Source organism: Bufo gargarizans, chromosome 1 (genome assembly GCF_014858855.1).
Source record: "Bufo gargarizans isolate SCDJY-AF-19 chromosome 1, ASM1485885v1, whole genome shotgun sequence".
Lineage (NCBI taxonomy): Eukaryota > Metazoa > Chordata > Amphibia > Anura > Bufonidae > Bufo > Bufo gargarizans.
Window position 1 is genome coordinate 542797283 of NC_058080.1, and position 15173 is coordinate 542812455.

Below are 15173 nucleotides of genomic sequence, written 5' to 3' on the forward strand. Positions count from 1 at the left end.
TAGTGGGGAGCAGGGAGCAGCATACTTACCGTCCGCGCGGCTCCCGGGGCGCTCCAGAGTGACGTCAGGGCGCCCCAAGCGCATGGATCACGTGATCGCATGGCACGTCATCCATGAGCATGGGGCGCACTGACGTCATTCTGGAGCGCCCCGGGAGCCGCACGGACTGTAAGTATACCGTTCCCCCGCTCCTACTATGGCAACCAGGACTTTAATAGCGTCCTGGATGCCATAGTAACACTGAACGCATTTTGAAGACGGATCCGTCTTCAAATGCTTTCAGTACACTTGCGTTTTTCTGGATCCGGCGTGTAATTCCGGCAAGTGGAGTACACGCCGGATCCGGACAACGCAAGTGCGAAAGAGGCCTAAAACAGAAAATCCCATTTTAAAAAAAACAATGTGGAAAAGGCATGGGATTTTGGTGCAGATTCAGCACTGAAATTTTTAGCATGCCAAGTAAGCATTTGGCCCTGTTCACATGGAGTCTTTCTTCAGCGTAATTTGGTATAGATTTAACTCTAAAAAGCCACCAGCAGTCACACAGAGTCCACCTTCTTTTGTTTTCAGTGGGCAGTTCATACAGCCCCGGTTCCTAGCCGCAAACACTCCAAGAAAGGTCATGTCCTTTCTAGACGGACAACGCTGGAAACAACAGCAGGTGTCTGCTCTCAGTTAAGCCCTGTTAAGACTGCTCGTATGCGCTGTGCATTTTGCGGAACGGAACATCCTTCCCTATATAGAACTGTCCTATCCTTGTCTGTAAAAAGGTCAAGAATAGGACATGTTCCATTTTTTTGCGGATGCTGCAGAATGGACGTGCAGATGTGGACAGCACATCTTTGCGGCCCCATTGAAGTGAATTGGCCCGCATTCAACCCGTAAAAAATGTGGATCGGATGTGGAAAAAATCAACGGCCGTGTGCGTGAGCACTAACTGGAATATGGGGCCGACTCCCATTAAGGACAGAGTGATTTTTAATAACTGCAGAGGCATGTCATGGGATGACCATGTCCGGGCACAGACCTGGAAGCACACAGAAGCCCTTCTGTGTTTTTCAGGCTCCATGCCTCTGCACCGCAAAAGATAGGACATGTCCTATCTTTGGGTGCATCTTGCGGATCAATGGGTCCACACAACAATGCAGGGTGCACACGACCGTTGCCCGTATTTTGCAGATACATGATTTTTGTTGTGTGAATGTGGTCTTACACTGGCATCCTACTAAGCCCTGACACTAGCAGGGGCTAATGGACATACAAAGATAGTGAATACATGTGCCTTCATTAAAGAAGCTGTCTTACATAGGCGTGCAGCAGCTGCTGTCCTAGCCACCTAGTATCTGTGCTGCAACGGTGGCCGCAACCCCTGGAAATTAGCAGTGTATAATTCGATGGATTAATTCAGGGCTGGCCAACCTGCGGCTCTCCAGCTGTTAAACTACAACTCCCACCATTCCCTGCTGTAGGCGGATAGCTGTAGGCAGACTGGGAGTTGTAGTTTTGCAACAGCTGGAGAGCCGCAGGTTGGCCAGCCCTGGATTAATTAATCAAGGTAGCAAAGGAAGCAATAGGAACAATCACAATACATTAATAAGTGGCTTGTATTAACGGTCCCTACATGATAAATGCCATTTGCTGAAGTGAGAAAAGCCATTTAATAAAAATTGTTTGTGGAGACAGATCACTTTAACCAATTCACTTATTGTCACGTAGATGTAACTTGCAGTTAGATAACCCTTCCTGCATCCCCACATACATGTAGTTAATGGTGCCTGCCGGCCCACCCACTGGAGTATAGGTATGATAGCCGCCCACCAGTATGAATGGCTGGGATTGGAGAAAACTCCTATCACATTTATTTTTCTGCACTGTAATCAACACAGATAGTGTAGCTCAAAAAATGCAAGGGCCTTTTTTGTCATCTCACCTACAATATCCCAGTACTGCAATCTTCAGGTCTGATGGTTTAATATGGTCACCCTGATGTCCACAAACTGTTCCCAGTGCCTTCTGAGACAGCTGTCCAATATAATTAGAGCATTTGTCTGTTGTATACCAATGTATATTGTCCCAATCAAGGCCTCTGGCAAGTTATTGGAGCCATATGGTTATGCTTCTTGCGTGTGCCAGTGTAAACCTAGTCTAACCATGTATCGCAAGCTGTACACCCGCACAAGACCTCATGCACGTGACCGTATTGGTCGAGTGCATGGGGCCTAAGAGATTTTTATTTATTTTTTTACAGTAACTGTCCTGTGTTGTGGCATCGAATGACATTGTCTGGCATTGTGAAACTAGAAGTAGTATGACATCACTACGCTCTAGAACACCCACATGCAGTAGAAAAATATACTAATTACAATGTAGAATAACATCTCACCAAATTCTCAACCAGTCATGGACGACTCTGCCGTACTTAAAGTAAGAGGATACAAAATTGGCATAATCTTAGGTGAAGGCTCATATGCAAAAGTTAAGTCAGCATTCTCAGAACGTCTAAAATGCAGTGTTGCTGTGAAGATTATTAATCGTAGAAAATCTCCACCAGATTTTTTGCAGAAGTTCCTTCCCCGTGAAATGGAGATCCTGACTGTCATGAACCATCAGTCTATCATAAAGACGTACGAAATCTTTGAGACATCTGTGGGCAAGGTATATATTGTAATGGAGCTGGGTGCCCAAGGGGACTTGTTGGAATTCATCAAGAGCAGAGGACCAATACCAGAAGACGTGGCACGAAAATTGTTCTATCAACTAGCCACGGCTGTAAAATATTGCCATGATTTAGATATTGTCCACAGAGATCTGAAGTGTGAGAATATTCTATTGGATAAAGCGTACAACATTAAACTTTCAGACTTTGGTTTCGCTAGACGTTTAGGCAACAGTAGTGAAATGGTCTTCAGTAAAACTTACTGTGGATCTGCTGCTTATGCTGCGCCAGAGGTCTTACAAGGAATACCCTATGAACCTAAGCTCTATGATATCTGGAGCCTTGGAGTGATATTATTTATAATGGTCTCTGGTTCAATGCCTTATGATGATTCCAACATAAAGAAGATGTTACGTATACAGAAGCAACACCATATAGACTTTCCACGATCTAAACATCTTTCTAATGACTGTAAAGACATCATTATCCACATGCTTCAGCCAGACGTACGCCAGCGTCTAACCATAAATGAAATTTTGAACCATAGCTGGCTTCAGCCTCTCTCAAAAGCTAAAGGATCTGAACTTCCCCTTCAAAGTAAAAAGGATGTGAACTCTGCTGATCAGATTTCTTATTTTAAGCAAGAGGCCGCAAACAAAGAAAAAGCCACTCCTAAATCCCAAACACAAAAGGAAGACCAGACTTCTGAGGAGGCAAGTCTCCAAGATAGACTTCTGCAGCAAGAGCCAGTAAAGACAGCAGCAGACACAAACACATCAAGCAAAGACGGAGCTGCAATAGTCAGTCATCATATACCAGTTGCAAGTAGTTAGCTCATTCAAAAATGTGTTTTTCTCAGTGCATAGTTCAATTGTTGTTATTTTCCAAAGGCATAACCATTCACAGACACTTACCTACTAAACCAGATTTTCCATTTTTAATCTCCTACACTATAGCTACCTAATGTCATGTTATTCATCTTACTTGACCCAGGCTAGAAATTTTATTTTAGTGTAGGTGGATGGAAACTGACTCAAAAGAGCAGAGGTCAGGTCTAATAGTGTAGACATGTCATGTCACTATCAACAGCGGATGTCATTGCTCACTGCAGCAGGATCACCCTGTGTTCACTTATTATTTAAAGGTAAGTAAAGAGCCTGCTTTTGGTACACCATCTATACGTTTTACCATCAGCACCTCTTCATATGCATGCATGAGTGACAAGGCATTGGTGTTTGTAGCATCCCATTCAGCAGACTGCTACTAATCTCATCTCTAAGGGTCCATTCACACGTCTGTAGAATGGGTCCGCATCGGTTCAGCACATTGCGGACCCATTCATTCTCTATGGGGCAGGAATGATACGTACAGCACAGAGTGTGCTGTCCGCATTTCTGGAGCGCTCCCCCAATATTAAGGTCCGCGGCTTTGGGGGAAAAAAATTGAATATATCCTATTCTTGTCCGGACAAGAATAGGCAGTACTATGGGGGTGCCGGCCGGGTGTATTGTGGATCTAGAATACACTATGGACGTGTAAATGGACCCTTAAAGTGGCCATACATCAACACCACTTAATATGTATTGAGGTATCCCAACTTTCCCTCGACTCCAGATGTCAGGTGACAGAAGAGTTAGGACTTATTGGTTTTCAACATGTCAGGTGCTTTATTCTCAAGGGAGATTAATTCACAAGCCAGAGGTGTCTGGCAGCCATGTATTCCCCTCACCCCATTTTGAACATGATCACACTCGGCCAAGCATGCACGTGTATGGGGGATGAAAAGCAATGGCTATTGCCTATGGCCACATTTAGGGTGGTGTCAAACATAGCTTTTAATGGCAGTTTCTGAGGCAAAGCTACTAGTGGATCCATCAGGAAGAAGTTTAAGCTTTCCTCTCCCAAAATAACCTGCTTTGGCTCCAAAAAAAAAAAAAAAAAAAACACACACACCAGAAAAGACCATTTTTTTTCCAGTATTTTATGCATCCTCTGCTCTGTAATATATATAAAAAAAAAAAAAAAAAAAAAAAAAAAAAAAAAAGTTATTCTGTTAATTATTTTCATCATGGTAGTAATATATCTCCACTTGGTTATAATCAGATATTTGCCCCTCTTGTTTTACAAGTATGATAGACTCTCCTTTTAGGGAATACATTTATATAATATAGAAGATTTGTCTTAAGAGGTTTTATTGACACTGCTTCCAGTAGGAGAAATATATTAGCGCTATTTGGACGACCCGGCAGTAGTGTCAAATAGCATAAAACTCAAAGCTGACCAAGTGTGTACGCTGGGAGTTGTAGTTTCACAACAGCTGGCGTGTCGAGGTTGCCGTTCCCTGCTATAAATGGTTAGCAAGGTGAGCAGGAAAACAGCAGCATTAACATATTACCCTGGCTGATAAAAAAAAAAAAAAAAAAAAATACAGAGGAGACAACATTTTTATCAATGTTCCCAAAATATAAAACTTCCAAGGTGCAAGAAGGTATACTGTACAAACATGAAAGGAGTTGTCCAAGATTTTCCTGCGGGCAAACTGCAGGGAGGCTGGTAAGAACATACGTTACTTGCCTAACAAAACTCTCTTCGAACCAGCATTGCTGCAGCCAATCAGTAGCCTCAGTGGTGTACGGCACAAGACTGCTGAGGCCAACGATAGGCTGCAGTGGTATAAGAGACATCACTACTGCAGCCCTGTAGAGAAAGCCGAGCTGCAGAATTGGACTAAAGTAGGCTCGGGGGAGGTGTTTTCTTTTTTTGTTTTTTGTTTTTTTACCTGCCCCCTGCTTTTTGCCCCCCCCCCAAAAAAAAACTTGAACCCCTTTAAGTCTTTGAGCAACACTGCATTTAAATTATTAAAAAGAAGTATATTAACACAAACCGTTGCTATTAAATTAGCATATCCATCATCATTCTCTATAAAGAGAGTAATATTTACAGTCTGGTCCCTCAATAGTCACAAGGTCCCACCTAACACAGTCATGCATAGCAATTTCCTTCCCACAGCTTAAAAGTAATCGGCTGCTTTTCTTCGTTTGGGTAAATGTAGTAAATCATCGGTTATGGAGGTGGGATCAGGTACAGTAGGAGTTTGTGAAGCAGCTCCTGGAGTGGGGGTAACAGTAGGCGTCAGACGTGAGCCCCCTGGGGTTTTATAGCCATGAGAGCCAGTGTGAGAAGGAGATGGGGTGTAGCTGGCCCTTAGAGCTTTATCTGTGTATTTGCTTGACGTCCTATTCACCAAACGCTGAAGAGCAGGAGACATGGACGGGCTGAGTCCCTTAGGTGTCAAGCTGTGGAAAAATAAAAAACATTGAAAATGAATGAAAATACAATGAAAAGGACAATGAAAATCTGAACGGCTAAAGCCATTTTAATAACAGGCGGCACTTACTTGGCCAGGTTCTCAGTCACTCTCCTTAACGCTTCCTGCTTGTTTGCTCTATTCTTTGCAGCAGCTTCATTTGCCATTTTCAGACCCAATCGTTCTCTACGACCAGGCTCCAGGATCTGAAACAAACAGTGAAATATGGTTTGTAAACTTTAATCAAAAAGGTCTGAAAAAAGGTTTTATAGTTTTGGAGTAAATCCGACCAACAATGATCTTCTGGTGTCATACAAATAAGCAGACAGACCAGTCATATCCATGGACTCAGATCCCTGGCAATATTCAACATGGATTCTATGTAATGTCCAAACCTTGTACAGGATTAAAAATGGCTGAGCTGTAATGCCACACACAACCTGTCGATTGGCGGTTGTGTGGCAATGCTTCTAAAAGAAACCAGACATGTATTCTGAATTCCAAGAAACCCCTTAAATGGGTGGTTCATCATTAATATCTTTTAAATTATGCCCCAAAATGGGATCCACCTAAAATCCTAAAAACTACTCATCATTTCTCTGCCACTCAGTTCAGCAAAACCTCTGATCCCCAGCTTGTAAACTTCCAGATGGGTTCACAGACGCCACTGAAGCCAATCGCTGGTTTCACTGCCGAGTCATGTGCAACTTGGGGACTTGTCACCAGAGAGGCTGGGGATTGACTTCAGAACCACATGTGACCCCATCTGAAAGTTGACAGGCCAGGGACCAGAGGCATTGCAGAACAGAACTTCATCACTACAACAGAGCAGCAGGGAGCAGAGGAGGGGAACTCTTATTTTTGGTAGAGCAAGTTCAGGGGCATTATTAAAAAAAATAAAAAAATAGGGTCGATGAAAGGATTTCAAAAGTATCCACTGTGTCAAATTTTCCCATAAATAAATATTACAAGCAGAGATAAGACACTTTGTAATATACCTCATTACAAACAAATGCTTCTTTATTTATTTATCAGACTCCAGTCTCCCCCTCCCCCTCCCCCCCCCTTTCTCCTGCACTGATCACTCACTCTTAAGTCACTGCTAAAATCTGTCTTTAGGGACGAGAAATAGAGGTTTACAGCCGTTGGAGATGGAGGGAGCAGTTGCAAAGACGGGCAGTGTTCTCTCTCTCACTCCAGTACTGGATTCATAGCATCTCTCCTTCGAGAGACAGGGGAGTAGGATCTCCTCTTTTCTATATGTGAACATGTGTATACTGTGTATGGGAGACATCTAGTTAGTCTCTGGCCACTTTGGAGCAGAGCTCAGGGAAAACAGATAATTAAAAGATGTAGCATGCAAAGGGGAAACTACTGAAGAATGCTACTAAAAGTCATATAATAGCCAGGTATAGCGTTTCTTATACACACGACTGCTTATTTTAATATGACCGCTACCCTTAGGAACATGTCTGCCTAATATAGGTCAGATGGCACCTCTCAGAGATATTTTTATTTCCCTCGATCAACAGAGTGGGAATACAGGCTATACTTGAAGGACCGCAGTTTTATTTCCAACCTTATCATCAACTATGTTACATAGCAATAACTACACTTAAGGGGCAAATGGATGCCATAGAGGGAAGTCCAATAAATTCAAACCAAGAGCAATAGAACAAACACTCTACAAGCTGACTTATTAAGCCCTCAGGACTCTAGAAGTAGTTTTGCCCGGTGACTGAGGCAACAGTCCAGGTTGCACAAATAACAGCCATTGCATGTCCTGTTGGGACTGCATCCACAATGCCACATTTTAAAGATTTGAGGGCCACTACCTTTCTTATCTGTCACAAGTGATTTTTTTTTTTTTAGAGGGAAACACCATGCTCTCGACCACTTCTATGACATTTTGGCAGAAACAGATGACTACCAAGAGTTCAGTTGTTAAAGAGCTTGTACCATCTCACCCATTAGTGGTATATTGCTAGCATATGCCAATGTCAGACAGGTGCAGGCTCTACCTCTGGGATCCCCACCTATCTCTAGAATGGAGTGCACCGTATAAGCGCAGCATGCTCTATATTCACTTCTATGGGAGTTCTAAAAATAGCTGAGAGAGCACTCCGCTTTCTTCGGAAGTCCCATAGAAATAAACGAAGAGAGCACAGTGCAAGTGCGGCCACCACTCCATTCACTTTTATGGGACTGCTGGGAATAGCTGAACCAGCGTCTGGCTATTGTCGGTAGTCCCACAGAAATAAATAGAGGGCAGCTAACATTTACTGAGTGACAAAGTTATTACCTTAAATGATGGCCCAGGTGTCTTCTCTAAATATGGCGTCTCTGATCCATCCAAACGAAAGGGAGTGCTCTCAACCTCACCCCATGTCATAAGTGGAGAGTCATCCACTCCTGTGATGGGGGAAAAAAATGAAAAAAAATGATTGTAAAACAGAACATTCAAGAACTATAGGACGACACAAGATTTGTGTACAAACCTGGGGCAGTAGACGGGGTAGCTACAAATCCAAAGCCATTGACTTTTGGAGACTCTTGCGGTATGAGTTCCTTTCCATCTGGACCAACCTTCCCTTGTTTGTACTGCACACAAGCAAAGCACATGACTGTCAGTGGGAGTATTCACAAGCACAGAAGCAAGCGCAGACGATGAGACACGACAAGAAGAATTTACCTGGGCGTTCAGAGCGGCTGCCTGTTGGAGCTGCGTTTTACTCAAGGCTTGACTGAAGGGGTCTTTCTGGAAACGAGTGTTTTTATGGACTACCTCCCGAGGCTTTTTGAATATAGCATCATTGTCTGGTACACCTAGAAAGAAAAACTATTGTGAGGACATTGGGGGAGATTTATCAAACTAGAGTAAAGTAGAACTGACTTAGATGCCCCTAGCAAACAATTCCACCTTTCATTTTACAAGGGAGCTGTGAAAAGTGAAAGGTGGAATCTAATAGGTTGCTATGGGCAACTAAGCCAGTTCTATTTTACACCACTTTGATAAATCTCCCTCATTGACTTAAAAAACAACATGAGATTGCGTTTTAAAACGTGCAAAAAAAAAAAAATGTATTTTTCCGAGCAGGAAGTACCATAAATGTGAATCCATTCAGCACTTCTCAGGTCATCTTTTGACGGATCAGTATCCAAAACTATAAATGTCTTTGTAAGCTGAAAAAATTGGTGACCAATTCTTAGGACAGGCCATCTATATAAGGTCGGTGGAAGTCTGTTACTAAGGTCCCGGCCACCAGAGAGCCTGAGGCTTTTTCTTATAGTGTGCAAGCGTGGCCACTGATTGCAGGGTGGTTATAACCATGGAAACGAGCAGTGTATATTGTGATAGAAAAAATGAATCCAGCCAGCAAAGGAAGCAATATGGACAACAATACATTAGTAAGTACCTTGCATTAACTTTATCTACATAACAGATGCCACTTGCTGAAGGAAGACAACCCCTTTAAGCAGTTTTAAAGGGCAGTAGTGCTCCAGCGAGCGACACCTCCCCTTCATTGTTTCTCTACAGCTAATTACTGCTCAATCTGCTGCCCAAAAATACTTAAATTACTGTTACCGGTAATATGTTTTCCATGAGCCCATGACAGCACCTGTGAGAGATCCTCCCCCCTCCGGACAGGAAACAGGAACTTCCCAGATCCTTAAATTGGTCCATTGCCTTCCGCCACTCAGTACTTGACAAGATTCCTGGGACCAGCAATGCACCTATATATAGTGAAACTAGTAACACAACAAAAAGAAAACAAACCAGAAAAAAACTGCGCCAAATATATGCTAGGCATATCTCTTCTTTGGCACAAAATATAGATTTCTCCTTTACATCATCTTTTATGTATATAATATATTATATATATTAATTTTTTTTATTATTAAAAAATCTTTTTTTTTTTATTTGCCTACTATATATATATTTTTTTTTTATAGGGAGGGAATTATGTAGGTGCTGTCATGGGCTCATGGAAAACATATTACCGGTAAGAGTAATTTAAGTATTTCCATTACGCCCAATGACAGCACCTGTGAGAGACTAGACTAGATAACCATTAGGGAGGGACTACAGCCTGCAGCACCTTTCTCCCAAAAGACATATCCTGCACAGATGAAAGGTCTAACCTATAGTGCTTGTAAAACGTAGAGGGGGAACTCCACGTTGCTGCCCTACAGATCTGATCAATAGTAGCGCACCCTTTTTCTGCCCAGGAAGAGGCCACTGCCCTAGTGGAATGAGCTGAAAAATCTGAAGGGACCTGACAATCTGATTGAGAATATGCCAGACCTATCACTCTTTTGATCCAACTGGCTAAGGTACGGCTCACAACTTTCGAACCCCTATTCTGACCCTGAAACTGCACAAAGAGTTGCAGGGTTTTTCTAAAGCCCTTCGTAGACTCTAAATAAGCACAGACACACCTTCTGATGTCTAAAGTATGAAAAGCTTTTCCCCCTTCATTCTTTGGGTCCTGACAAAAGGAAGGGAGAACTATTTCCTGAGATCTATAGAATACAGACACTACTTTGGGCAGGAATGCAGGATCCGGTCTGAATACAATTCTATCCTCCAGAATCTGAGTATATAGAGGGGAAGATGATAAAGCAGATAGTTCACCTACTTGTCTAGCAGATGTATTGGCCACTAAAAATAGTCTTATATGACAGCATCTTTAAGGGGATGTCCCCAAGAGGCTCGAACGGAGCCTTGGTTAGAGCGGACAGGACCAGGTTAAGGTCCCATGGGGCTGATTTAGATTTAACTATAGAACATAGTCTAGAGGACCCCTTAATGAACCTTTTGACCCAAGGATAAGTGGCCAATCTAAAATCAAATAGGACACTGAGTGCTGAGACCTGGACCCTGAGAGTGCTAGGCTTAAGCTTTTTGTTAAGGCCTTCCTGTAAAAAATCTAAAATTAACATAATGTTGGGCGAGCTCAAATCGAGGCCTGGCCCTGCAAACCGGAGGAAGGTCTTCCATACCCAGAGATAAATCTCGGAGGTGACTTTTTTCCTACTAGCTAGAAGAGTCCCAATGACTTGTTCTGATAGGCCCTTAGACCTGAAGAATGTCCTCTCAAAATCCATGCCGTCAGATGGAGGTTCTTGACTTCCGGATGATGTAGAGGGCCCTGATATAATAGATCCTGTCTTTCCGGAAGTATCCAGGGGTCGGCTATTGACAGCCTCCTCAACCAGGCAAACCAGACTCTTCTCGGCCAAAACGGTGCTATTAGAATTACTGTTGCTTGCTCCCCCCTGATCTTCTGGATCACTCTAGGCAATAGGCTGATGGGAGGGAAAGCATAGACTAGGCCTTTCCCCCATGGCTGTGAGAGCATCTGTGCCCATCGACTGATCCTTCCTGCTCAGAGAAAAGAACCTTTCGCACTTCCTGTTCTCCGCCGAAGCAAAAAGATCTATCGTGGGACATCCCCATAGGGCCTCTATTTGATGAAAAAAATTCCTGGTTCAGACACCAATTGGCTTGACTGAATCTGTGACTTAGGGCTGCAACGATTAATCGATGTAATCGATTATATTCGATAACTGGATTCGTTGTCGACGAATCCAGTTATCGAATAATCGCCGATTCGTTGCTATGCGGGCGGGCGCTGCATCTTTATTTTACCTTTTTACAATGACGCTCCTGTAACAGCCAGGCAGAGCGGACGGCGGCGTAACGTCACTCACTCACGTGACACGCCTGCTCCGCCTCCTTCATTCATGAAGTGGGCGGAGCAGGTGCGTCACGTGAGTGAGTGACGTTACGCCGCCGTCCGCTCTGCCTGGCTGTTACAGGAGCGTCATTGTAAAAAGGTAAAATAAAGATGCGGTGATTAGTCCGACTTATAAGCATCGGGGCCGGGGCTGTTATGGGGAGGGGGGAGGATCTGTCTATGGCACTGCTATGGGGAGGGGGGTCTGTGTATAGCACTGCTATGGGGAGGGGGGAGGATCTGTCTATGGCACTGCTATGGGGAGGGGGGTCTGTGTATAGCACTGCTATGGGGAGGAGGGGGGGGTCTGTGTATGGCACTGCTATGGGAAGGGGGATCTGTGCACTGTTATGAGGAAAGGGATCTGTGCACTGTTATGCCCATAACAGTGCACATATCCCCCTCTCCATAACAGCGCCACCCACAGATCCCCCTCTCCATAACTGCGCCACCCACAGATCCCCCTCTCCATAACTGCGCCACCCACAGATCCCCCTCTCCATAACTGCGCCACCCACAGATCCCCCTCTCCATAACTGCGCCACCCACAGATCCCCCTCTCCATAACTGCGCCATCCACAGATCCCCCTCTCCATAACAGCGCCACCCACAGTTCCCCCTCTCCATAACAGCGCCGTCCACAGATCCCCCTCTCCATAACAGCGCCGTCCACAGATCCCCCTCTCCATAACAGCGCCGTCCACAGATCCCCCTCTCCATAACTACGCCGTCCACAGATCCCCCTCTCCATAACTACGCCGTCCACAGATCCCCCTCTCCATAACTACGCCGTCCACAGATCCCCCTCTCCATAACTACGCCGTCCACAGATCCCCCTCTCCATAACTACGCCGTCCACAGATCCCCCTCTCCATAACTGCGCCGTCCACAGATCCCCCATAATAGTGTCGTCCACAGATCCCCCATAATAGTGTCGTCCACAGATCCCCCATAATAGTGTCGTCCACAGATCCCCCATAATAGTGTCGTCCACAATTTGTTTTAATATGGCCTTTGAACATCATTTTTCAAGTAAGATCATATAAACCTCTCTGTTTTGTAATTTTGGCGTTTTTCCCGATTAATCGATTAATCGTAGAAATTAATCGGCAACTAATCGATTATTCAAATAATCGTTAGCTGCAGCCCTAGAGTGCTAAGAAAGTCCGCCTGGTGATTCTCTGAGCCCTTCAAATGAACTGCTGAAAGAGAAAGAGCTTTCCCCTGTATTAGTAAGAAGATCCTGGATGCTAGCTGCATTAGTTGAGGGGATCTTGTTCCCCCTTGCTTGTTTATGTAGGCTACCACTGAAGCGTTGTCGGATAAGATCCTGACATGTCGTTGAGGCAAACATGGGAGACTTTCCTTTAACGCACATAGGACTGCCCTTAATTCCCTGGCATTTTGGGACTGAGCACTCTGGGATTTTGACCAAGGGCCTTGGAAAAAAACTAAAACTGAATGGGCCCCCCATCCCCAAGGGCTTGCGTCAGTGGTCATTATTAAGGGGTCGTGCCTCAACCACTCTACTCCCTGACTGAGGTTCTGAATATTTAGCCACCAGGCTAGGGACCGGGTTACTGACCCCCGGATTACGATCTTGCGATCCAGGGACAACAACCTCCCGTCCCATTTGGTCAAAATGTGCCACTGAAGTATTCTGGACCTGAATTGGGCCCACCTCACAGCAGGAATACAAGCCGTCATCAGACCCAGAATAGACATTGCTTTTCTTAAGGAAACTTCCATGGTTTTGCTGAAAGACCTGATCTTCTGCTGAATAACTTTCTTCTTGTCTGCCGGAAGATGAGATTTCTGTGTCCGAGAATCTAATAGAATACCTAGAAAAAACGCATTTGGAGGTTGGAATCAGGGACGATTTGTCCCAATTTATTAACCAGCCCAGGCTCATCAGGATCTCCAGGACCTTCTGCATCTGAGATCTCAATAGTTCTGGGGACTGCCCTACCAAGAGAAGGTCGTCCAGGTATGAAATTATAATGACGTCTGACCTTCTTATTTCCGCCATTAGCTTTGTGAAGAGCCTCGGCGCCTGAGATACCCCGAAGGGAAGTGCTCTGAACTGTAAATGGACGATTGCTTCTCCCATCCTCATTCTGAGACAATGGATGAATAGGCACATGATAGTAGGCATCTTTTATATCTATTAAGGCCATGACGCAGTTGGGGAACAGATGGATTCCATCCTGAATTTCTGGTAGGACAGATATTGGTTGAGACCTTTCAAATTTATTATCAGTCTGAACGAACCGTTGGGCTTGGGAACCAGAAATAGGGTTGAATAAAAACCTTCCCCTTGTTTGTTTTTTGGGACTGGAACAAGGACTGCCTTTTTCAGGAGGCTGTTTATTTCTTCGAAAAGTGCCGCCTGTTTTGGAGAATTTTGGTTTAGAGAAGTCATTTTGAATGTCCTGGGTGGTAACCTTTTGAAGTCTAGGCGGTAGCCCTCCTCTATATTACCCCTTACCCAGGCGCTTGCGGTAATATTTCGCCAGGCTGGAGAAAACAAAGAAAGACGACCGCCTACCTGGGGCCTGGCGTCATTGTTGAGTGGAACTAGAAGTTTGAGGTCTGGGTTTAAACAGCACACTTTTTGATTTATCGGATCTCCATTCCCTTTTTTTTCTTCTGATCCCCGAAACTTTTCCTTCTCTCATTATTCCGAAATGGCTTCCCTTGCCTAGGAAAGGACCGTGCTAGAAATCCTTTTTTCTTATTGGAAGCCTTATCTAGAATATATCGTCTAGGGCCGACCCAAACAAAAGATTTCCCTGGCAAGGGAGGGCACAAAGTTTAGACTTCGAAGCCACATCGCCCTTCCACCCCTTCAACCATAAAGGACCTTCTGGCTGAGTTGGACAGTGCAGGCCGCTCTAGCGGAAAGCCTCAACGCATCCGCGGAGGCATCGGAGATAAAGTCCACTGCACTGGACATTGTTGGTATAGCCTCCAGAAGCTGATTCCTAGGTGTCTTGTTTTCTATATGAGACTCCAGTTCCTCCAGCCAGACCTTTAATGACCTCGCTACCGAAGTAGTTGCTATATTTGGCTTAAAGGCAGAAGTGGATGCCTCCCAATTCTTCCTTAAGTATGCATCAGCCCTTTTGTCCATGGGATCTTTAAGGGATCCTAAATCTTCAAACGGGAGAGCGGACTTTTTTATTAACCTTCGCTACAGGGGTGTATACTCTCGGAACCTCCTGCCAGGCTGACACTTCCTGATCGTCAAAGAGATATTTTCTCTTGACCGCTCTGGGAATAAATAACTTTTTGTCAGGCTTCTCCCATTCACGTTTAATTAAGTCTTTGATACAGTCCTGAATGGGGAACACCCTACACTTTTTGGGCTTTAGGCTCTCAAACATAAGTTCTGGTCTAGACCTGGATGCCTTTTCTTCCTCCAGCTCCATCGTGGATCTAACCGCTTTTAATAATAGATCCGTATCTT

The 15173-nt window shown here is 44.4% G+C and overlaps 2 protein-coding genes across 2 annotated transcripts in view; one reads left to right on the forward strand and one right to left on the reverse strand.

The window, feature by feature from the left end:
* The first annotated feature begins 1542 nt into the window (after window positions 1-1542).
* LOC122924445 (testis-specific serine/threonine-protein kinase 1-like) lies at window positions 1543-4642 on the forward strand. The gene has a single exon (XM_044275539.1). It carries the CDS (start codon window positions 2401-2403, stop codon window positions 3487-3489), a length of 1089 nt encoding a protein of 362 aa, XP_044131474.1. The 5' UTR covers window positions 1543-2400; the 3' UTR covers window positions 3490-4642.
* Window positions 4643-4665: 23 nt separating this feature from the next.
* Window positions 4666-15173, reverse strand: part of ESS2 (ess-2 splicing factor homolog) — a 38088-nt gene continuing 27580 nt past the window's right edge. Inside the window, exons 6-10 of the mRNA XM_044275540.1 lie at window positions 8656-8789; window positions 8462-8564; window positions 8266-8375; window positions 6054-6169; window positions 4666-5952 (exon numbers count right to left, since the gene is read on the reverse strand). Coding sequence (XP_044131475.1) covers window positions 5667-5952; window positions 6054-6169; window positions 8266-8375; window positions 8462-8564; window positions 8656-8789 — 749 coding nt within the window. The 3' untranslated portion in view covers window positions 4666-5666. The remainder of the gene's footprint in view (window positions 5953-6053; window positions 6170-8265; window positions 8376-8461; window positions 8565-8655; window positions 8790-15173) is intronic.